This window comes from Micromys minutus (assembly GCF_963924665.1).
Source record: "Micromys minutus genome assembly, chromosome: 4".
Classification (NCBI taxonomy): Eukaryota; Metazoa; Chordata; class Mammalia; order Rodentia; family Muridae; genus Micromys; species Micromys minutus.
In genome coordinates this window covers 69,159,627-69,184,674 of record NC_137973.1, presented here as the reverse complement: position 1 = coordinate 69,184,674, position 25,048 = coordinate 69,159,627, and the positions used below count along the sequence as shown (strand labels likewise).

The window sequence follows — 25,048 nt, the reverse complement described above, 5'->3', positions numbered from 1 at the left end:
GATCAGCAACATCTACCGAGAACTGTTAGAACCTTCCTCTTGAGGGCCTACCTTCCACCTGTTGGACCATCGTCCGGGCATGAGACCCAGCAAGCTGGCTCAGCAGCCTTGTAGTTGACTCTGATCCATTCTGAAGTCGGGGTATAGGCCACACAGTGGGAGGTGAGACATGGGAGAAGAGCAATGAACACATGAAGTGAGCAGGAGAGATTTTACACAATATTTCTCATCTCACAAATGAAGTGGGAAATGACAGCCTTGGAAATGTGACGCTGTTCACTAGATAATCACACAGGCGAGGGAGAAGACTAGGGTCATGTGACTCACTGACAGAAACTGGCTTCTGACTGACTCCCAGACAAGAGAGGAAGGTCAAGGACATACATGTCCTGTCTGTCACCTCTGTCCCTGAATGTATGGCCTTTGTGGAGGTTAATATTCAAAAACCTTTGCAGTCAGTGGGAGAGAAGGCAAGGGAACTGTCTCGTCTGGTGGGAGTGAAAAGCTGAGAGTAACTGCTGACAGGAAAAAAAAAATGTGTGCCGGCCTTTAAAGTACTCAGTGATGCTGATGGCTATGCATTCAGTATCCTCAAAGGCTTATTTATGGTGATGATAACACATTGCTATATTTGCCTTCGAAAAGAATTATCAATTGTTAAATAACATTACATACTTTCTTTTTTTCTTTCAGGGCCAAAGACTCTGTCAAACACTTTCATGTTGAATACACTGGGTACTCATTTAAATTTGGCTTTAATGAATATTCATCTTTAAAGGATTTTGTCAAGCATTTTGCAAATCAACCTTTGATTGGAAGCGAGACAGGTAAGCTGATTAGTCCAAATACCTGGTCTATTAAGATGGTTGGTTATTCATTCATATTTCTGCATGCGAATTTGCTTGGAATCTGGTGACTTCTGCTGGGGCTAAGAACATTGCATAGTGAGAAACAGGGAAGGAGTACATCAAAGATGGAGCCCTTGCCACAGCCACAAGCTCACCTGGAACTTGTGAGCCTCTTGTCTCAGCCTCAGAAACGCTGAATTATGGGATATGGGACATTAAAGGCTCACACACGGAGGCAGAGCTTTATGAATTTGAGGTCAGTCTGAGCCACATAGTTAGTCACAGTCAGGTCTATACAGTGAGCCCTTATATAAATAAATAAACTAACAAACAAATAAATAATAGAGAGAAACAATTTCTTTAGAATGTCCTATTTTATAATGCATAGACTAAAGAAAAGAAAACGCAAGGTAATTCTTGTGACACAAAACTGATAGGTTTAGAAACATCTGAGAGAGAGAGAGAGAGAGAGAGAGAGAGAGAGAGAGAGAGAGAGAGAGAGAGAGAGAGAGAGAGGCCCAGAGAACTTAATCTGAAGCATTTTCAAACATAAGCTTCATCTGAAATTCTCACAGCGACCAAGCGCTCATATTAAAAATGCCGGTTCGAAAACATGTTTATGAGCAATAATAGTCCGTAACTGTCACCTTAGTTTATACCAAGTTTTAGGCCTGTAGCTTGCTATGGATTCAAAATTTCTCATTTCAGTAGTTAAAGTGGAAGATTAATAATAAAAACCATGGGAAGCAAACCCCACATCTTGTCAGCCAGCATTCCACCGGTATCCCCACCATCGATACTTGAGCTAAATGAGCTCACAGGAAGGGGAGTTTATTTTGTCTGATGGCATCCATGGTTTTACCCCCTTGTCGGCATGATGGGAGTACATAGCTCTGAGAGCCGCTCAACTCAAGATGGAGGTGGGCTGGGGACTTAGTCCCATTCTAATGTCCCCTTCGAGGTCACACCACCAGTGATCTAACCTTTCACGCTGGTCCTTCCTTATAAAAGCAGGCAGAGGGTCACACTCCTTTGGCACATGGACCTTTGATGGACATTCCCTATCCACCCTGAAGCACACACTATGCTAGCCCTTCAGTTTTTTAACTTGTTTGTCTGTAAGCTACAAAGGGTCGCCTCTGAATTTGTGGTTTAGGATTCCAGCTTTATTTGCTCTAAATGATGAACAATCCCAGTGTATCGACAATGGGAAAACATCACGAGAGCTGGTACCGCAGCTAGCTGCCGCGAATGTGAACATTTTTCTGAGTGAACTTTGGAGGGGTCTTTCTGCTCTTCAGTGTGGTGGGGCCAGCTGAGGTCATCACTCTGCTGTGGACGCTCACGTCACTGCGACAGACCCTGGTGTGAATCAGTGTCTAGCACAGATGAGCAACTCACAGAAACCACACACTAGCTGCATCCCTCCATACTCATAAGACCAGGTTTGTGGTAGAATATTCTCAATGTGAACCTAAAACTGTCGATCTGGCTTTTTTTTTTTTTTTTTTTTTTCTTTTTTCGGATCCTCACAATCAGCCCTGAAAATTTCTTCAGTGTTTAACTTGTTCTCACAAACAAACGAGTGTGGGAATATTCATTTCCAGTGCTACCGTGACCTGGGTGAGCACATAACTTTCTCTAATCTCTGCAGCTTCACTTCCTGTGTGTGCTCAACCCTACATCAATTCTTGATCTATGGAAATGGAGAAGACTGTCTTAAGACTGGGTCCTCCTCCTCCTCCTCCTCCTCCTCCTCCTCCTCCTCCTCCTCCACCTCCTCCTCCTCCTCCTCCTCCACCTCCTCCTCCTCCTCCACCTCCTCCTCCTCCTCCTCCTCCTCATCCTCCTCATCCTCCTCATCCTCCTCATCCTCCTCTTCTTTAATTATGAGTACACTGTATCTGTCTTCAGACACACACCAGAAGAGGGCATCACTTCCCATTACAGATGGTTGTGAGCCACCGTGTGGTTGCTGGGAATTGAACTCAGGACCTCTGGGAGAGCAGTCAGTGCTCTTAACCGCTGAGCCATCTCTCCTGACCCTCTCCTGTCTCCCTCTCATATTTGCTATCAGTGCAGGGGAAGAGGCAAATGAAATAAATGAACGGATGGGTATCTTTTACAAATCCTGCCGCCGTCAAAACCACTATTGTTATCTGTTCACCCTCTCTTCAAGCAAAGTCGGCTCTTTCATTTAAATTTCTTTCCTAGGCACTATTTAAATCTCTAAATCTCTTTCACGGGTTCTTTTTGCTCACTGCTGGACCCTCCCAAAATCAGGGAATAGTGCATACACATGCTGCCTTCTGACAGATTTCAAGGCTGCGACCAAACAGTCACCCGGCAAGAGACTCACCTGAAACGGCACCACAGTAGGAGCACCTGCACACAGTAGGGTCACTGATACACTGTGTTTAGAACAATGCACAGCCTCTTTATAAATACATTATCCTGACTGACGACATCTCATAGCCAAGTATAGTGGTTCTTGTAATTCTATCACAGAGGCATTAGGATCTCACATTCAAGGTGAGCCTGGGCTACACAGGACCTGGGCTACGAGGTCGAGGATAACCTGGACTACATTTCAAGACCCTGGCCAAGAAAAGGCTTGTGATGAATGCAATAGGATTGGAGTTTATAGAGTAGTTTCTCCAAAGTTAAAATGTTCTGTGTGCTATCACAGAGGCCCCACTTCATTTATTCTAGGAAACTAAGTTGGTCACCCTGTCCTCTGCTCTGCCCATTATCTGATAAACAGTTCACTGCTTCCGGGCCTGTTTCAGCTGATGAGTGTGCACATGACTTGCTGACTTCAAGCCATCAAGTTAGAATACATTAATTCTACTTGCTTATCTGTTCCCGCCAGATGAAGCCAAAGCCAGCAAAGCTTATTCAAAGAACAAAACTCATGACACTTGAGTGTTCCAGTCTGCCACTGTGGGAGTGATAGGCCTCCGGAAAACAAGATAGTGTGCTGAAGTCAATGTCTGTTAAGCCCAGTGGGGCTGCAATGGTCACCGCTGTGGCCATGAGGAATGGCGAATGGAAAGCAAGATGCCACCTTGTAAAAACAGCCCACTTCTTGTTCACCTATGCATTGGCTCCTGGTGGGCACACATGGTAGTTCACGCCTGTGATCCACTCCCAAAAACAAAATGGATGTTAGTACCCGATGTTACCTCTGACAGATCAGAAAACCTCCAAGCGAAATTTCTTACAGTTTGAAGAAGAGCACGGAAAACTACTTGTTCACACAGTAACTGAGAAGGCCCTGCCAGAACCGCTCTTCCCTAGGTCTTCCAAAGTCAGAAATAAAATTCCACATTTTAGATCATACCTGCTTTTCAGTCCTCGGCTTAGCTTTGGCCTGCAGTGCCTAAAGGGGATGACCCGCGGGTGGGAATGCGACTGCTTCTAGGGCAACGGGATGACCCACATAAAGTGACACAAACCTCACATTTGTGCTCCACAATGACAGCGTCAGTAGCATGACACCAGAAATGACACCAGAATGCTCGGCTATAGGTCACAGGAACATGTTTGTCTTAAAGACGACATGTTGATCTAAAGGGGCACATTGAGATGCCTGTCTTTCTCCTTTATTCTCAGTCTCTGCTTAAACGCTCAGTTTATGATTTTTAGTCTGAATGACAGAGGTTTCCTCCATCCCACCTAACCTCCTTCCAACTCCGTAGACCGTAGAATGCTCTCTTCCCCTGGTCTCCATTAAAGTTCGTGTTCACTCTGAGGTCTTTGTCTACTACCCACAGACACTCTAAAGATATTTCTAATCCTCAAAACTTTACCATTCCCCAGGAACCACAGCAGAGCTCTGCAGTGGACTGACTTACTTTTCCTCCAGCACATTCGATAGCTGTATAATGTTTAATGATCACATCTTAAAATTATCTTATTGTGCACATCAGCATAAACCCCATGAGGAGAGGATTCCTGAGAGCATTGTGCCCTGATATGTCCCAGACCTTGAAAGAATAATGCTAATCAGTTCCTTAACACGCCAGGAGGGAGTGAGCATTGGACTGTAGTCTGTACAGTACCCAGGCCCTCCTGACAGTTCTAACCAGTAAAATTGGTACAAGCACAACATAAACTTATGCCCCTGGGTTCTGTATCTATGTGATGATTAAATCCAGAATCCTCCTTCCATTTGTCATGGTGGTAGCTAAAGAGTATATACTTCATAGATCTGGATGTTTGAGGAACGTTTTTAGTATGGTTAACTTAGACTGATTCGTCCTCTAATTAGCAAGGTTTCCTTTACACGGTCACGAAGATGTAGACAGCATTTAGATCTTGACTTAGGCATCCAAGTATTGTTAAAACAAAACACCCTTTGTTCATACGGTAATAGCGTCCAGTGAAAACTGCCATGTACAGTTTTGGGGTGTTCTTTTGCTTTGTTTTAATAGTTCAAGGTAACTTTAATCACCCAATCCACACAGGAAAACATGCGCAATGCTGCGGGTCAGGTGCTCTGTTTGAAGCTTCCCTTTAGAAAAATTGGTGCCGTGTTGGAGACCCAATGCGGTTCTTTCGAGAATGTCAAATTTCCACTTCTGTTTTTTGCTTTGATGTGGGATTGCCTGGGCCTTGGGTAAAAGTGACAGCTCATATTATGCATTTTTCAGCACCAGCTAGCTTCCTGGAGTAGTGCTTTAAGCTAATGAAGTTAAGAGCTTAAGAACTGCCCATGGTGTTTCTGGAGGTGACGGAATGGGCAACTTGGAATTTTGCCAAATCCAGCCAGCAGCCCCTTCTTCTATTCACACGGGTCAGACACTGCTGTGTCTCAGAGAGTAGGGGAGGTGTGTTTGCAAATGAAAAAGGTGAGGGAGGTGTGGACCCACACTGAGGAGTGTTTAGCAGGTTCCAGGCCTTAGCTCAGAGATTTTCACAGGAATTATTTAATCTCCCCCAGCTGCCCGTGAGAATACATGCAGTGACCTCATTTTCAGACAAGGAAATAAGAAAGGAGGTTTTACATTACTTCCCCTAAGGCTAGTAAGTGCATCTAGTAAACCTCAGTGCTAATACTGGAGTGGACCCAGGCTAAGCATCATGAGAAACAGGTACTTTCCGCGCTTGCTGTGTGGTGTAGACCTATCAGTATAAAGAAAGTGGATCCCCTTCAACTTCTGCCTTTGGGTGTTCTCATAGTATTTAGGTCAAATGGCATCTGAGCGGCGTTTGAATATTTTTATTGCATTTGTTTATTTATTTATGTGTTAATGTGTGCCTCAATGCGTGTAGGAAAGTCGGGGAAGAACTTTCTGGAGTCGGTTCTCTCTTTCCACCACATGGGGCCCAGGTATGAAATTCAGGTCGTCAGGTTCGGCAGCAAGCTCCTGTATTCATCTGTGCCTTCTCGTGGACTCCATCTCAAAGCCTCATACTAGAGGAAAGAGCTTAAACCATTAAAGAAGCTATCCAGAAAGCATCCTAGAATAGTAGGCCTGCCGCTTAGTTCCCAAGAATGGAAATCAAACTGCTTTGTGTAAATAAATAAGATAAATAAAAATTATCTGTGGGAGAAAGCTCGGGAGAGGGGAACGGGAAGCTGACATGAGACAGGGCTGGGTACTAAGTCCATCAGAGGAATGGCTTAGTTACAGGAACAGGACCAGCTTTGGTGATGACGCTTTCTTCCCCATCTTCCTACCACTTTGGGGCCTGTGAGTTACTTTTCAGGCAGGTAGAAATGGAAGGCATCACAGGACCACTTAATTTCCTCTTTAGAAATGAGTAAACAGGCCTGATGAGAAAAGAAGCAAATTTGTACATCCCCATTCCTGAGGCTGACTCCACACGAATCCTTCAAACCTTGATTTACGCATGTGCGAACCTCCGCCCATGGTAGAGAGCCACTTGCCTGCAGCAGAGATTCCCGAGGTACTGACTCCGGAGGCTGAGAATATCGTGTTGTGATGAGCAGACCTACGAGGTCTCGATTCCACTCTAGTGCCTGCCCATTGCCAACCCTGTGCCCTCTGCGGGCACGCCGTTACCTCTTTGAGCTTTGGTTTCATCGTCGCCTAAAATTGAGCTTGTGGCAGGTAACAGTTCACACCTTTGTGCCTCCTTGTGAAGAGAGAAAGACTTCAGATAAGAAAGACTCGGTGATTCTCAGCCGAAGTGATCACCAGTATGACTCATTTACTCAACCCCGTGGTGGTAATTGATTCTATCAGATTCAAGGCAGGAGCTGTAAGTTCTTTGGTATACCATGAAATGTTTAGTGACAGATGTGTCCGTCGGATGTTCATGATGTCTCATACTTTAAACCCTATTGTACTCATGTGTGTAGAATCAGGGGACCACTCCAAAATAAGTGGCGTAGCTTGGCTTGACATTTGAACAGAATTTTCTGCCCTGGCTAACTGGTCTACTTCCCTTTTCTTAGTGTTTTTGACTGTGGGAGGCTAGACATGATATATATATATATACATGTTGCACATGAATGTTGGTTAAGTATGTCAGGCAAGCACCGCGGTAGACAAGAAAAAGAACTGGACTATTTGTTAAGAACCCCAAGCCCTAGAAAGCCACCTTCCAGTGGCAGGGGCCAGAGGATCACACACTGACAATTGTAAAAACCTTTTTCTGAACCCTGGGGCAGTATAAATAAAACATGGATGAATATTTTCTCACTCACTTAACAAACTTGAGAACAAACTACCAGATGGCTACTGTTAACCTGCTAAAATAGATAAAATAGAGGGGTGAATAAAATATCATCCTTTTAAAAAAGTGATTTATTTTCATGTATATGAGTGTTTTGCCTGCATGTATCCTGTACAATGTGTATGCCTCATGCCTACAGACATCAGGAGAGAGCATTAGATCCCCTAGAACTGGAGTTACCGGTGGTTATGAGCCATGCTGAGGACACTGGAAACAGAAACCAGATCCTTTGCAAGAGCAGCAAATGCTCGTAACTGCTGAGTCATCGGTCCAGGCTCCTCAAAAACAATCAGGAACACTTTATGGTCCATCTGAGAGACCTCACAAGTTAACTTTAGTGCATAGGATAAAAATTAAAATTTCCCATTAGGAGCTATGTGTGTGGCAAACTACATTCTGTTTCCTAACCCAACACAACACCTGAGGCCTGAAGCCATCCCCGCCATTTGTTTAAGTTTCATCATCCTGGTGTTGTGGGTGGAATTATATAGATGTTATTTGTCACATAAACTCTATGGTACCAACCAGTTTGTTAAATTAGAACGCCTATTTTGGTCCAGCTCTGGTCATCTGAAACGTCAGAAGCCGGGCTCATGTCTGCTTCTGTCAGTGGCAGGAAGCAGCCTTCATGACGCTCAGAAACGGAAGTGAAACTTGGAACTGAGTGGCCAGGGCAAGGTTTCTGATCTTCTTTCCCCTCTGTCCCCGCCCACACCCACCCTCGAATTCTCCACTCCCACCCTCCACCCCCATGCCCCCTCGGCCTTTTATCTGACTCTTGCAACCAAGTCCTGTGGTTCTTTTGTCTAAATTCGCCAACCCAGATTTCCTTTCCTGTAAAGCGAAGGCTTAGTCTTGGGCTTCGGGTGGAGTCTAGAAGCCAGTGCTTCTCTAGCTGGCTAAACTTAAAAACGCTGGAGTGCGTGGAGAAGAGGGAACGCTGGAGTATGTTCACCCAGGACGTGCGGCAAGCTGAACCAGAGAGCGGAGGGAACCAGCCCAGTCATCACGCCATCTCCTCAGGCAGCCTGAGCAACCCCTCTCCAGCAATGCTTGGGAAGTCAGGAAATAGCATTGCTGAGCCTTCTTTCCAGAGAAGGAAATAAGTGAGGTGAACTCACGCACGCCCACACGCACACACGCACTCACGAGTGCATGCACGGCAGGAGGAGGGAAAGGGAGGGATATAATGTGAAGGTTTGAAGTGCGGGGCTGGAGAGATGGCCCAGCAGTTAGAAGTGCATGCTCTCCTCGCTGCAAACCAGAGTTTTCTTCCAAGCACCCACTTCAAACAGCTGGGCTACATGCACTTCCCACTCCAGGGAATCTGACACACTTTCTGGCCTCAGCAGACAGCAGCATGCACACAAATAAAATCCTTTAAAAAAAAAAAATTTCAAGTTCCCAAAAATTCAGTCATTGGGTTTTCATTTAAGGCCTTTCAAAAGTTCGTTATCAAAGATTACTATCTACTGTTTTGTAATCTTTCTACAAATAGCCTTTATCTGGTGCACAGCTCAGCCTTGTGAAAGGAAGTTTTGCTCCTTGCACTAGTTAGGGGAAAAACAACACAGAAGGGCTTTATTAGTCAGCTTATGCAGAGGGGCGGGAGAGAGGTAATCCAGAGTGGTCATTGCTGGTGGGTCCAGGGATCTTTCCACAATGCTAGAGAGACTGCCTGGTATGTCAGTGGGGTAGTTCTGGGGGGGTAGAACACATCTTGAAATGACCCTAAGCCTGATCTCACGCAGCCTCTGCAGAGCAGTGTTCACCTGGCCTCTGAGCAGCTCAAAGGCTCCTCTTGATTCAGATGCCCCAGCTTTCAATCTGACTCCTGCTCTACACATGACTGACGGATTCCCAGGAAGGGTCAAAAGTGATAGAAAAAGAGATCACAGGCAGCGTGCAAGAGCAGACTGTGCCCTCTGGTAACTGTCAAGCCATTTGTCACCATGAGCCCGGTGCCACTGATGTGAATTTGAGGAATACAGAGAGAGCCTGGATCCTCTTCTTCCCTGAGGCAGAATCAGAGAGACCATCTTAAATTTTTTCTAAACAAATCTTCTTCCTGCCCTACTGTACTGGCCCATTATCTGATTTGACGGTCATTCATGTGCGTATAGCACTATGTGGGATTTTAGAGGGTAACTATCAGTAACAGTCAGTGCTTTGGCCCCACCAAGGAGGTGTTTTTTCCGTCAATGATGGCCCCTCTTTTGCCCCAATTTGGTGTCTGATTTTCTATATGGTGTTTCAACTCATCTTTTCAAAGATGGCCGTCCATGTCACTGTCCTCTTCATCTTCCGTCTTGTATTCTTTATTGATTTGTTCATGATACGTCTTACACCTAAAATGTATTGTCTTAGTGCTTCTGGTGATCTTTAACAGCTCCCCCTCCCCCCAAGAAAATTAGCAAGAAGCCATAGCAACAGAGGGAAAACAAAGAGTTCGGCTTTCTTCTAGTCCAGGTTTCTAGTTTCTGGTTGACTGGTCGGTTGGGGGAAGTTTACAGAATGAGAAATATCAGAATTCGGAGTCAGGTTCCCCAAGCCTCTGAATGATGTTCACAGGACCTACTTATCTGGGCTGAACCCCCTTTCTGCCTGGCCTCTTTTTCTGTGTGGAAGTGGAAGCAATTGCCAGTGAGCTTCCCACTGCTCCTGCCTTGCTCACCCAGGTCAGTCGGAGGCCTCTTTGGGGTGATAGGAGACCATGGTTTTGAGTCTGCTGATGTTATGTTATGTTTGTTCCAAAGCCTCTAAGCAGGAAGGAGAGCAGCAGAGACCCTCCCCATGCCCGTGGTCTCAGCTTTCTGAGAGTCTTTTCTTCTCACAGCTTTATGAGAGTCCGCTTGCAAGTTATGGCCCAAGGTCCAGCTCAGCCGTCAAGCTTCTTGTGTAAGCCGTTCTGAATATCCCACGCCGTCCACTCCGCTCTATGGGTCTCAATCGCCTCGCTCATTCGAGCGACTATACTGATCGCTCAGATAACTCATGCTGTACATCTCTGCATCCAAATCCTATGGCTTGTGTAAAGTTGGCCCTCTTGGAATGCCGAGGAGATGCGTAAGCACACGTATATAACAACCAGGCTGTGATGAGAAGGTTCAGACTGGAAGTATACTTGCTTCACAAGCCTGATGACCGGGGTTTGATGCTGAAGTCTCATGGTAGAAGGAAAGAACTGACCCTAAAAGTTGTCTTCTGAACTTGACATATGTCACACACACACACACACACACACACACACACACTGCACACACTTAATAGACTTTACAAGCCAGCCAGACTCCTTGTATCTTCTCTCAGGCATCATATTGGACTATATGTATATGTATGTTTGTATCTATACTTCTGTTTTCATTCAGGGACTCTGATTGTTCTGAAGCATCCCTATCCAAGGCAAGTGGAAGAACCTTCCATTTATGAGTCAGTCCGGGTTCACACGGCAATGCAGACAGGAAGAACAGAGGACGACCTCGTACCTACTGCGCCTTCCGTAAGTGCCTACCGAGTTCTTCACTGAATGCCACTGGATGCAGCAAGAACTGAAGTCCATTGGCTCACACAAAAGTTCTAGTTTGGAGCCAACTTAGTGGCACACACTCATAATCCCAGCACTTGGGAGTCTGAGACTTGAGAGTTTATATGAGTTCAACCTTGGGTTAAAAAGAAAGCTCCATGTCAGCCAGAGCTTTCTTGTAGCACCCTGTCTTAAAAAGCAAGCAAGCAAACAACAAAACAGTACATCCTAGAGGGGATATAAAACTTGGAATTTGGTATATTTGAAGGCTATACTTCAATTCATCTGGTCCAAGGAAAATTAACAACAAATAAACAAAAAACCCATAGATGCTTTGGACGAGTGTAGCTCAGAGTTACAGTGCTTGCCTGGTATTGTGAAACTGTTTTATCACCAGTAGAACACACATGCGTGCATGTGCATGCACACACACACACACACACACACACACACACACACACACGAGAGAGAGACAGAGAGAGAGAGAGAGAAAGAGACAGAGAGACAGAGAGAGACAGAGAGACAGAGATAGGGACAGAGAGAGACCTTAGTGATAGGATTCCAGAAACTTAGAAAATGTCACTGAAATTTCTCTCTTTAAATAGCCAAACAGAACAGATTGGAAAAAGATCTTTACCAACCTGTCTTAGTTAGGGTTCTATTGCTGTGAACAGACACCATGTCCAAGGCAAGTCTTATAAATAAAAACATTTAATTGAGGCTGGCTTACAGGTTCAGAGATTTAGTTCAGTATCAAGGCAGAAGCATGGCAGAATCCAGGCAGATATGGTGCAGGAGGAGCTGAGAGTTCTGAATTTTCATCCAAAGAAAGCCAGGAACAGACTGAGCATCCTCAGGTAGCTAGGAGGAGTGTCTTCAAGCCCATCCCCAGAGTGACACACTTCCTCCAACAAGGCCACACCTTCTACTAGTGCCACTCCCTGGGCCAAGCATATGCAAACCATCACATTCCACTCCCTGGTCCCCATAGTCTTGTTCAAACACATAAGCCTATGGGGGCCATACCTAAATATAGCATAATAAAAAGTACATTTAGTCCAACTTCCAAAATCCCCATGGTCTGTAGCAGTATCAACAATGTTAAAGATCCAAAGTTCAAAGTCTCTTCTGAGATCCATCCAATCACTTAACAGTAATCCTTGAATTCAGTCAGGCAACCAGCTGAGCAAACTCCAAATTCTGCCATCTCCATGCCTGATGTCAAAGCAGTCTTCAGATCTCAAACTCCTTTTCATCTTTGTTGATGGGAACAAACTTCTTTCTCCTGGGCTGGTTCCACTCCCTGTTAGCAGCTTTCCTTCGTACATATCCCGCCGCTCTGGCATCTTTAACATCTTTGGGTCTCCAAGGCAATTTCAATGTTACAGCTTCTTGTTTCAATGTCTGGGATCCACACATGATCTTTTGGGCTCCTCCAAGGGCTGGCTTCACTTGTCCAGCTCTGCCCTCTGTAGAACTTCAAGCTCAGGTTGACCCACTACACCTTTGCTGTTGCTCTTGGTGATCATCCCATGGTACTGGCATCTCTTATATACTGGGGTGGTTTTCCGTTGCAACTAGAATTCACCAATAGCCTTTCATAGGCTCCCTTCATGGTGTCAAGTTTCAAATCCTTTGCATGACCCCTTCAATCCTGGATTGTCAACTACAACTGAGGCTGCACTTTCACCAATGGCCTTCCATGGCCTCTCACAGTCGCAATCCTCAGCTGTTCTTCATGAGGACTTCATGCCTTCAAAACCAGTGCCACCTGGGTGATTCTTTCTCATTTCCAAGTACAGCTGCAGCATGAGGCACAACCTTGGCTATCTCTGGAACACAGTTTTTGTCCTTTCAGAAAATACTTCCCAGAAGATTTCACCTCAGTGATGCTGGTCTCTTCTTAATCACCACTAATTTCTTAGCTCCAGCTAATTAGCATCAATTGTCCCAGTAGTCTCCTTCTCCTCTTAAATATAAGGCCAGAGCCACATGGCTGAAACTGCCAAGTTCTGCTGCTTGCAGGAACTAGACCATGCTTCCCTTGTTCTATTACAGTATCACTAGATTCCTCTTTTCTAACTCCTTCACTACCTAAACTTGTCTGTCCTGGATCTTTCTCGGTAGATTGAACTTGAATTTAAAGATCTGTATGCCAGTCTCCTGGGATTAAAGGTGTGTACCACCACATCTGGATTTAAGCTTTCTTCACCTAGAATTTGCTCTATTCTAGTCTGGCCTCAAACTCAGAGATCTGCTTAATTTTGCCTCCTGGGATTAAAGGTTTGTACTAAATTGCCTGGAGCTAATTTAGCTGGGTGGGGTTTTGCCCCAGGGTCCCTTAATTCAATTTGAAATTCTTGAGTGCAGGATTTAGCTCCATTTTACTTCTTGGTGTCCCTTTAATACTCAAACCATATATTTTGTATCTTTCCTTTCTCAACTTGCTCCTTTTCATTAAAATGTTCTTTATAAGGGTGAACTTTAATAATCACACAACAGAATTTACACCAGGCTGTTTTGAGACTTCCTTTTTCAAAGCAATTAATCTAAATCTCGTCATTTTAAACTCAGGCAGACTCTTCAGACAAGGGCAAAAAGCAGCCATGTTCTTCACTAAAATACAACAAAACCAGTCTGTTGGCCACATACTGAAATTTCCACTGAAACTGCTTGATCCAAGTCAGCACATTTCAAATCACTCTCAGTAATAAAGTCTTCCATATTCTTACTAGGATAGCCCATTAAGCCCCATTTAAAGCCTTCCACTGCTTTCCAAATCCAAAGTCCCCAAATCCACATTCTTCCAAGCAAAAGCATGGTCAGACCTATCACAGCAATACCCCAGTCCCTGGTACCAATTTGCCTTAGTCAGGGTTTCTATTCCTGCACAAACATTATGACCAAGAAGCAAGTTGGGGAGGAAAGGGTTTATTCAGCTTACACCTCCATATCGCTGTTCATCACCAGAGGAAGTCAGGACTGGAACTCAAGCAGGTCAGGAAGCAGGAGCTGATGCAGAGGCCATGGAGGGATGTTGCTTACTGGCTTGCTTCCCCATGGCTTGCTCAGCCTGCTTTCTTATAGAACCCAGGTCTACCAGCCCAGGGATGGCTCCACCCACAATGAGCTGAGCCCTTGCCCCTTGATCACTAGTTGAGAAAATGCCATACAGCTGGATCTCATGGAGGCATTTTCTCAGCTGAGGCTCCTTTCTCTGTGATAACTCCAGCTTGTGTCAAGTTGACACAAAACCAGCCAGTACACAACCCCACATCTGATAAAGGTCTAATATTCGATATATACAAAGAACTCAAGAAGTTAAGACGCCAGAGAATCAAGCAATCCTATTAAAAAATGGGGTACAGAGCTAAACAAAAAATTCCCAATTGAGGAATATCGAATGGCTGAGAAGCATCTAAGGAAGTGCTCCACATACCTAGTCATCAGGGAAATGCAAATCAAAACAACCCTGAGATTCCACCTCACACCAGTCAGAATGGCTAAGATCAAAAACCCAGATGACAGCAGATGCTGGTGAGGATACAGAGAAAGAGGAACACTCCTCCACTGTTGGTGTGGTTGTAAGCTGGTACATTCACTCTGGAAATCAGTCTGGCAGTTCCTCAGATATTTGGACATAGTCCTACCTGAAGTACTTCTGGGCATATACCCCAGAGATGCTCCAACATACAATAAGGACACATGCACCACAATGTTCATAGCAGCCCTATTTATAATAGCCAGAAGCTGGAAAGAACCCAGATGTCCTTCAGTCGATGAATGAATACAAAAACTGTGGCATATTTACAAATGGAGTACTACTGAGCTATTAGAAACAATGACTTTATGCAATTCCTAGGAAAATATATGCATCTAGAGAATATCATCCTGAGTGAGGTAACCCAAGCACAAAAGAATAGACATAATATGCAGTCACTGATAATTGGATATTAGCCCCAGAAAGCTCTGAATACCCCAAAAACAACAACTCATAGGCCATATGTAACTAAAAAAAAAAAAAAAAAAAAAAAACATATAGCACCCTCTCATAGTGTGGTACACCTAGACCTTAAATAATTAATAATTTAAGAGCTAAGAATATAGCCTTGTGGCAATTTTTGGAATTCAGAAATCATTATGTTTAATCTATACACACCAAGAAAACTTTGACTGTTTCCATGTTACATTCTGTTCTACATATACTTTATGCTTATGGTAACTAGTAAGATTTCAATGCATACTATCAAACTTCTAAAAGAATCAAGTACTGACAAAAATATTTTCATATAGTTTTATGCCAAAATTCTTTTAAAAATCTGTACATGTATCTCTTTTTTAAAAAAAATAATAAAGTTGAAAAAAAAAAAATAGCCAAACAGGCTCATCATAGATTAGGTGAGAGATGAGTTTACCTAGTTGCTGCTTAAGCAGTTTTTCTTTGACAGGGTGCTTAAAATGTAGAGAAATGGTTTCCTTTGCATTTCAACTGTCCATGAGAGAAAAAGCCTTCTCCAGCTTCACCAGGAAACCTGAGGTGCTAATTGTTCTAGCTTTGGTCCTTTAGGTGGCTGGCACCCACAGGGAGAAAGTACTCTTTCCTCTTGACAACAGGACCCTACTCCCCTTTAGTCTGAGCATTATGGGATGAGGCTTATCTCAGGGTTCATTCCTATGCATTCTGTGAGCCACAGCCTGCCGGTTCCTCCCCTTCCCATCCTCAAGGTTCTTCCATGTGTTGTCTCTTCCTGGCATGCTAAAATACTACTAGTAAGAGGAATCTCAATTGGCAGATGATAAACACAGCAATGCCCAAATAAAATACCAAGAAGCCATTTTACAGTTAAAAAAAAAAAAGCAGCCGCTTACAGTTATCCATCATATTAAAACGGATGGGACTGTCCTATCCCCAGAGTGATTTTTTTCCTATTCTATGACAAAGAAGGCTTTCTTATATGTGCCGTAGTGGGTGTGATGGTGCAGTCTGGAAATCCCAACACCTGAAAGGCTAAAGTTGAGGCTAACCAAGGCTATGTAGCAAGATGCTGTGTCAATAAAAGAGGAAGAAAGGCTTGGGGTTAGGAATCCGTGGGTAAAGCACAATCGTGCAGCCTGAGGACCAGAGTTGAGATCTCATAACCCACGTGAAAACCAGGACTGGGCAGCATCCATGTCCTTGTTCCCTGTGAGAAGAGGACAGGCAGACAGGAGAGTCTTTGGAAGCTTTAAGTCCAGCTCAGCCTGGTGCACGTCAACCTGGGCTGGTTAAAGAGTTGGCATCAGATTTTAAAGCTAGAGAAATCTAGGAAAGTAAGGTGATCGGTATATTTTCAGAGACAGATGAGACCAGAGATCAGATCAAGATCTACCTCTGCTCCGTTCTTGTTTTCCAGCCTGCCAGTTCCCTTTGTAACTTCCTCTTTCCCCGTTCTTAGCTGTCTTCCCATCACAAAACCACCGCAACTCTTTAACTTCATATTCTCCTCTTCTTCTTTTTTAAGGAAAAAAAATACATTATATTCTGATCACACTTCTCCCTCCCCAACTCCACCCAGATCCTCCCATCTCCCGGCCCACCCGACCCATGCCCCTTCTTTCTCTCTTTATGAAAACCAAGAAATATACCACAAAAACGCAAAAATTAAAACCAAAATATATAAGCAAAAAACTAGTAAGACAAAAAAAAAAAGTCTCCTAAAAGACAAAATGTCTACAAAAACATCAGTGAGTTTGATTGTGCCGGACAACTACTTCTGGGCATTAGGTCTACCCTGAACCATGGTCAATATCGCCAGAAAGACTTCATTAAAGAGAATTAATTTTTTTGGCCAGCAGGTATCAGTGGCAGGCAGTTTCTTGGTTAGTGGTGGAAGCCATGTCCACCCCCCTTATCAACCTCTGCTAGACTTCTAGAGATTCATGATCCGTGAAACTACTATCTGCTATATTTATCCTATGTCTATCTTTGGTCAGTTGTAAGAGTCACCCAATGCCAAATTTGTAGCTTTGGTCTCAGCTAGGACTAAGACTCTTTAGACCAAACTATGGAAATCATAACACTTTTTGTTTGCTTCCTCCATGTATCAGGAAGTTTACCTGACTAAGTATGTGGACACTGTAACACAGGAGGGAGTTTTAAACAGTGGCTAGTGCTTGGCCAACAAGGAATGCACAGTATGTAACAAGAAGCCTATGAGCTTTATTATGTAAAGATACCAACCAAAGCAGTAAAAGTTTTCTAGGAAGTCCAGGACCGGGTCTCAGTTTACTTTACTCATGAATCCTGGACTGACCTGGTTGAGAAAACAGAGTCCTCTCACCAAGATTGGCTTTCCTGTGCCCCGCTCACGCAATGCAGGCACCCCTGTCTCCCGCTTTGAGCTCCGAAGTATCCATACTTCTGTCTTCTCTTTTGAGAAATGGGTGCCTGCCTGTGGAGGAAGATCATGACATCATACTTACAGAAGGACTTGGTTGAAGTAAAAAACGAAAGTGGCCCCATTTCCTCCAAATGCAGGAGCTTACATAAAATTACTTCACATCCTTTGTCAACTTCATTTAAGGAAATTATTGTTTATCCATTGTAAACACCAAGGCATTAGGTTCCAGAAGTAAGAGTAAATTTGATCAATTCATTTGTTAAACGGTTTCAAGTTCCCACCAGCTTTAAATGTTGCAGTAGACTAGGTAAACACCCACCACACTGAGTCCCCATTATAGAGCAGGTCACAGACAACAGTCAGCATAATGTAACACCAAATATTGGAGCAGAAATGTCATTTAGAGGAAGGAGAAAATGTGCTATGTGTACGTATGAAGTTGTCAACAAGCAATCTTTTAATAAAGGAACAGTTGGCATCAAAGAGTAAGAAGGCAGCGTAGAGAGAGGAAGTAACAGGAGATCCCTGATGCAGACATTGTACAGTGGAGCTTTAAAGACCAACAAGGTGAGCATTGCTAGGGGTGAGCCAGAGGGAAGGTGAAGGTCACAGGAGAGTTAGCCTGAGCTGCTCGCCAGCAGCAGGATGGTTGAGGCAAGCTACAGGTCCAGCAGTGAGCTTGGCCCCGAGGCAGCTCTGTCCTTCAGTGCTCTAGGCAAAGGCTTTGTTCTGGATGCTGAGAAAGTCTGAGTATCTTATCCACTTAGTTGAAGTCTTCACATTTAAAAGAGACCCGCTAACTACTAAGTGTTCAGTGGACTTGCTAAGTTAGAGGCAAGGAGACCACTTAGGACACAAGCTGGTCACCGTCAAGATGTCAGGAAGATGCAGACATGATGATAGTGTAGTTATGCTCCAGGAGACAATGTATGTCAAGTTCCTGACCCAGCCTAGCTTAGTGAGAGTAATGCCTCCTTAGCTTCTTTTTCACAACGCTTTCCTTCAGAAAAGGATGCTTCCTTTGCTTTGTGAGATCTTTCTCTGTTATATGATCTATGACGTGTGATAGTGCTTGGATGCCTCCTTTGTATGTTTCCAGCATGTTTATCTGTGTGTCCCTGTGTATCCTTCTCTGTCTCTGTCTGTGCATGTGTGTGTGTGTGCTCTTTATTGCAGAGTTATAATATATCCATTTAACTCTACCCTGTGAACATCTTCCATACATTGCATGGTTTCCTAAAACACCATGACGTCAGTTTCTTAATAGTTGACTATTTAGTGTATCACTTCACTTAAAACAGTCGTTCTGGTTGATTGTGGTTGTTTTTTTAATCACATTTTAAGATTTGAAATAATTTTGAATTGACAGGATAATTGCAAGAATAATCTAAAAAAGCTTTGTTACCTGTAGCCATGTAAAAGCTACTTTCTTATAGGATGCCTGGTCATTTTACACACAGCAGCGTGCATTCCTACAGACAAAGACACTTGCTCGCCAGACCACACACCACCATCGGAATTAGGAAGCTGCTATGCCACCATTGTATCAGCACATCTCTGTGAGCTTTGCTAACCCCCATACAGCCCCTTAGAGCACAACGGTCCTGTCCCGATCTTGTCCTCTGTCTTATGTGTCTTGTTTCTTGATCATCCTTCCTGTCCAAAAGCCTGCTTTTCCTTGAGTTCTAACCCCCCCCCCCTTTCGTTTTTTGAAAATCAAAGCCCGATTCTTTCGTAAACTCTTCCCCATACTGGCTTGTCTGTCATGGAGTCATGATCAGATTGGAGGGTGTGGTCTGGTGGGAGCACCACAAGGGACTCTCAAGCCTCCCACCGCCTGCCTCCTCAGGCTCACTAGGTTTGCAGTTCCCCCAGTAAGGAAAGTTTGATCTGATCAAGGGAGAGGCGTCCGACAGCTCTCTTCACTTTAGGGCCATTTTATTCTCTTTGTTGTTGTTGTTAATAGTAAAGATTGCAGGACTCTTTATTAGTCTACCTGAGAATTATGAACATGCACGCTCTGTTACTTACTAAACTTTTGCTCATCAGTTGGTGTTTATTAGCTGTCTTAACCGCTGCTCTGGTTAGAGTGGTGAGCCTCAGACGTTCTTGCTTCTTGTATGTCTGTTGGTTGCCGAGCCGCTGTAAGGAGAGGCTCTTTATTTCCCACGTGATCCAGGGTTCTGTGTTGGTGGGTTAAGATCTTGGCCCAATTTATTTGATCTTTCAAAATTGTCTGAGATTTGGTGAGTGAGAAGCCTTTCAGGGTGGCTTGTGTGTCCACAGCCTCCTGACACTCGGATAACTTTACTTTCTGACATAGCAAGGGGACCCAGAGTTGTGGCCCGTGCTTTCCTTGTGTGATATCTAAAGTCAACTATTTTTCAAAAGGAACACCTTTAATAACTTTATACTGAACCACATATGTACCTGCTTTGGTTGAAATGTCACAGTGCAACCTGCTCAGAGATAAGGAAACAATATCTGTGTCTGCCTGTGTACCTATGGATTTATATCTGTGTCTATCCATCCATCTGTCCGTCTATCGATTCTTCCCTCCATGGATACACAGCAACCACTGAAATCCTTATCAGAGCCACAAGGCTCATTCTAGGTTTTCATGGTTGCCACACTTCTCCCACAGGGAGGAATATGGGTCCCATTATCTACAATGCGTTGATCAATGGACTGTAAGCAATGTCCATCTGCTGCTCAGCTGCCCATCCCCCCACCTGGCTTCCTGCTTGTTCACTCTGTGATCAGTTCCAGGCCACTGCCTCCCCACTCTCTCTCTCTCTCTCTCTCTCTCTCTCTCTCTCTGCAGATGCCTACTTTACACTGGTTGCCACTCTCACCTGTTTGGGAGGAAGCTCTTACCCCACCCTCACCCCACCCCCACTCCCCCTCACCCCACCCTCACCCCAAGCCACCGCTCCCCCAGCTAATGTCACCCATCCACATAGGTTCTCCTTGTTCTCTGTTTGGGCTCCACCACTCTGTGCCAAGGTCCACCAATGCCCACATGCTCGTTCTATGTGAGGACTTTGGATGTTTGGAAAACAGTGAGGGAGGCCTCATGGTAATCCTTTATTGTTAAACATCTAGATGGCTCCTGACCTGGAGCTGTTCCAAATGTTATCCCTGCTACAGATCCTGTGTTCAAGAATAAGCCTGCCATGCTTATTTCTGTGCTCATTTCTGGAGACTCTGTGTATTCTGAGATCAAACATCTTCAGAATTTCATCAAAACCACAGGAAATATTGGATTTTAGTATACTACTTAAAGGTCATAGTGAGTCCATAGCATTATCTTTTAGCTTGAGTTTAGCGGTTAATTCTATCAGGCCCCTTTACATGTTTTTATTTAACCTTCATTATTTTGTCTCTATAGACCCTTACCTGTAACAAACCAAAATGATCATCTTAAAGATGTTTCTTAATACTTAATTCAGTTTAATTTTTCTTTTACTTCTTTTCAATTTTAAGTCTATGCTGTGTGAGTGTTGCCCTAAGGTATGCCTATGCACCACATTTATGCCCAGGGAAAGAGGGCATTGAATCTCTTGAGCTGGAGTTAGAGGGGGTTGTGAGTTACCATCTAGGTGCTGGGAATTGAACCCGGGTCATCCGGAGGAGCCACAAGGGCTTTTAACCACTGAGCCATGTCTCCGGCCCCTAAATTTAATTTCTTCAATATCCAAAGAGCTCACAGTGATGAAGTGACGTCAGACTCAGCAGAGTCGATGAACGTGGTTAAGGTGCACATACAGGAAGTTCATCTTGACTCTTCTGTCGCCAAAATTCCACAAGTGGTTCTGAGCTATTTCTTGGAACGTCATGGTTCCTCTTTCTCTTTGGTAGGAAGAATTCACCTCAGGAAAGAACACTCTAGAAACTCCCATGAAAAGAAACCTAAAGTCAACGTAGTCATTTCCCAGGTCTTGTTTTCTCCTCTATAACAAAAGGTAGATCGTGAGGTCACATTAGAACAAAATAACATCCCAGGAGTTCAGTTTGTGCAGGTTATGGGATGGTGAAGGTTTTGATCTTAGGGCCCCTGGTCTATGTACAGTTCACACCATTCCCATAATCCATTGCTGTTACTTCTGAACTAATGAAACAATTAAACTAATGAGACTAATTAAAACGAACGATTTGTCTGCATTTCAAATCTCATTTTGAATAGATGAGGCATAAATACATTTGCACTTCTGAGTTTCTTCTCCATGGGTTGCAAGTCTCATGGTTCTTTGGAGTGGACTGTGAGTCTCATGAGATGGTTTTGGAGAGGACCTTGTAGAAGGAAGACTATGGAATACAACAAATATTGCTATTTCTGCCTCTTAGCTCCCCTTTTAAACGTCAAAAACAGAGCCCTAAAATAAATCCTGTTACTTTTCTGAATATACCGTCCCAAATGTAGCAATCCCCCAGTATCAGTCAGTATTTTCAAGACCCACATGGATGCCAATGTCCTTAGATGTCCAAGACCCTTAAATAAAATGGCACAGTGTTTACATAAATTATCCACATCCTCCCCTCCCCCACCATGTACTTCATATTAGATTACTTATCACACCCAGAGCCATCTAAATGCCAGGAACTTGGTTAATAGGATGCTTTGTTTAGGGGCTGATAATCATTACAGATTCAGTGTTTTTATCAAATGTTTCAGTTCATAGTGTGTGAACAGGCCAATCAGAGTGTCAACCACCCGTTCCACGAGAGAGCTTCCTACACCGGTACAAGCTGCTGGCTTTCCCAGCACCCTAACCCGCACCACCTGTGGTCAGTTGTTTTTCAAATCACCCGCTTGTGTTAATCAAGGGCCTTTCCATCACCGCCTGTGGAGACCCAGTCTGCAAAGTGTCTCTCACAGCATCTGCAAGAGAGAGGGTCGGTTAAAGATCAGTGGCAGACATGTTCTTCACAGAACAGGACAGAAGGAAGGGCAGGGGGAGCCTGCAGCTGAGTGCAAAGTGCTTGCCTGGCTTAAGGTTTCCCCACCCGCCTTGCGCTGCAAGATAAAATGGGGCTGAAGTACAAGGCCAGACGTGAGTCCATTCTGGGCCTCATTCCAGGTTGTTTTTTTTTTTTTTCTTTTGCAGCTGGGCACCAAAGAAGGTTATCTCACCAAGCAGGGCGGTCTGGTAAAGGTAAGGGAGCGTGGTTCATCATCTTGACAGATTTTTTTAAAAAAGGAAAAGTATAAACTTATTTTGAGCCACTTATGCTATCTGAGAAATGACTGTTCTCGGACGAAGCCCAGTGAGAAGTCACCTGCAGTTCATATGCGCAGCCAGCATGTTCCGTGGAAGGGTCCATTAGCTCTTGAGGATTTCTGGTTTTTTTTTTTTTTTTCAACAAAAATGTCAGACGTTTAAAAATGTTACTGAAAGGTAGGCTAAACACGTCACTGGCGCTTAGGAAAAAAATTACATTATAAAATACCAAAGTAAACAGTTTACAAATGCAGGCCCCTGCCTGCTCCCTGCCTGCAGTTGTGCCTTTAAAGTTCTGTTTGAGTTTTACATGTCACAGCTCTTGTCTATTTTAAGGAGTCAGAGTCCTACCCTCTCTCCTGAGCACCAGGCAGCTGGAGTCTAACCTAGTCATGTGTTATTCAGTTCTCACTAGTCTGGATGCTCACCGGGAGATGTTCATTTTGTAACCTATTTATTGATTCGTTTGTTTCCCATTCAGATAGGGTCTTAGAGCACAGGCTGACCTCAAGCATACAATCTTGTCAGCATCTGCAGTGTTAGGATTACAAGGCATGAACAACTATGCCTGCTGGATATTTATTCTGGAATCTTCTGTTGTCTCTTTTAACTGGGTGTATTGCTAGCTGAGACAGGTCAGGGCTTTGTTAAGATGTAGTAAGGAAATAGACAGCCACAAGTTTCCGCTGTGAGTCCAGATAAGATTCAGAGTGTCACGTGATAAAGGATCTTAAACTTCAACTGTATCAGTTTTGAAATAATAATAATAAATAATAATAAATGACACTTTATATGCATTGGGTATATATATGCACTTATATATACATTATATATAAATGAAGTTACAAGAGTATATATGAGATATACATACATTTCTGGTGTGGGGATATAGCCCATAGAAAGTTGTCAAAGCTGATACCAATTTTTATTACAGCATTAATAAAATAGAAACGTAAATGGCTTGTTATAAATCACCTTGAATATTTACAGCAGCTGCATCTATTCAGTTAAATACTCTAGTGATATTTATTGTGATCTTGGAACATAGACTCATCTTATTTTTTTATAGCTATTTTGAAACTTTTCTCAAGAATAATACCCCAAAATATTTTAGGCTTATTTTATCTAATCTTTTATATACTTTTAAATTGAAAATAAACTATCAACTTTAGATATTACTTTTTTTTTAATATTCAAACTTAAAATTTCCTTCCTCAGACCTGGAAGACAAGATGGTTCACTTTGCAAAGGAACGAATTGAAATATTTCAAAGACCAGATGGTGAGAAAGACACAAGCACCGCCCCCAACAGGCCCCCCCAGCCCCCACTTCACTCCTCCTCCATCCTCCTCAGCCCCCCCCCCCCCAGAAGTCAGTTCTGTGAGGTTCTGGTCATCCTCCTAAACTAGAGTCTAGAGACTGGAGGTCTTTTCAACTAGTATTTAATTATGAGGGGGGCTGGGCACACTGGCCGCACAGTTTGTCTGGAGGTCAGAGAACAACCTATGGACCTGCCTCTCTCCTTTCAATGAGTAGTTCATAAGAATCAAAGTCTGGCCATCAGACTTGATTTCACCACAAGCATCTTTACCTGCTGAGCCATGTTGTTGGCCCAAGATCCAGGCTCTTATCCCTGATCTATTCTGACTCTGCTAGCATGAGGTTTCCCTCCAGAAGCTGCTGACTGCTCAGTGCAGCTGTCCACTCTGCACAGTATATGCTTCCTCAGCTCGGGACAACAGCATTCTTCCCTTGCCTTTCTTGCCAGGAAGCAATTTCCCCTTCTATTAAAAGCATAGTCACTGCCCAGGTCCATTTTATCATGCCGACTTAAGATGATTTTCATTCATTCTTTCTTTCTTTCTTTCTTTCTTTCTTTCTTTCTTTTTTATACAAGATTTCTGCAATAGTAGAAGTTTCTAAAAAGATGGAAGAAAATATGGCTCCTTTCTATGTATTAAAAAATCTGTATCTGATGTAAATTGACAAAAATGGCATGTTTTTTTAAAGATTTCTTTTTAAGTAGTGTGCATGAATATGTGTCTGTGTGTGGGTGTGAGTATTGGTACCAGGCCAGAGGCATTGAACCCTTTGGTGCTAAAGTTATAGGCAGTTTTGAGTTGCCTGGTGGGAACTGAACACAGATTCTCTGTAAGAACAGGTCACACGCTTAACCACTGAGCCCTCTGTGTAGCCCAGAAATGTCTTCCTAGTGCTTTGTCTGTGAAAGAGCCGTCCCCAAACCCCAGTGTGTGTCTTCCCTGTGTCAGGCTTTGCCACCATTTGGTATCTTAATGACACTGTTAAGGGAGGAATAAAGCACACACATGTGTTTATTTATGTGACGTAGTTTTTGTTTTTGCTTTG

The 25,048-nt window shown here is 43.7% G+C and overlaps 1 protein-coding gene across 2 annotated transcripts in view; it reads left to right on the top strand.

The window, feature by feature from the left end:
• Positions 1-25,048, top strand: part of DAPP1 (dual adaptor of phosphotyrosine and 3-phosphoinositides 1) — a gene marked incomplete at its 5' end in the record, with an annotated part of 46,954 nt that overhangs the window by 16,782 nt on the left and 5,124 nt on the right. For both annotated transcript variants that reach the window (XM_080915583.1, XM_080915582.1), the window contains 4 exons: positions 694-827; positions 10,925-11,055; positions 22,568-22,615; positions 23,900-23,962. In XM_080915583.1, the coding sequence (XP_080771709.1) occupies positions 694-827; positions 10,925-11,055; positions 22,568-22,615; positions 23,900-23,962 (376 nt within the window). The remainder of the gene's footprint in view (positions 1-693; positions 828-10,924; positions 11,056-22,567; positions 22,616-23,899; positions 23,963-25,048) is intronic.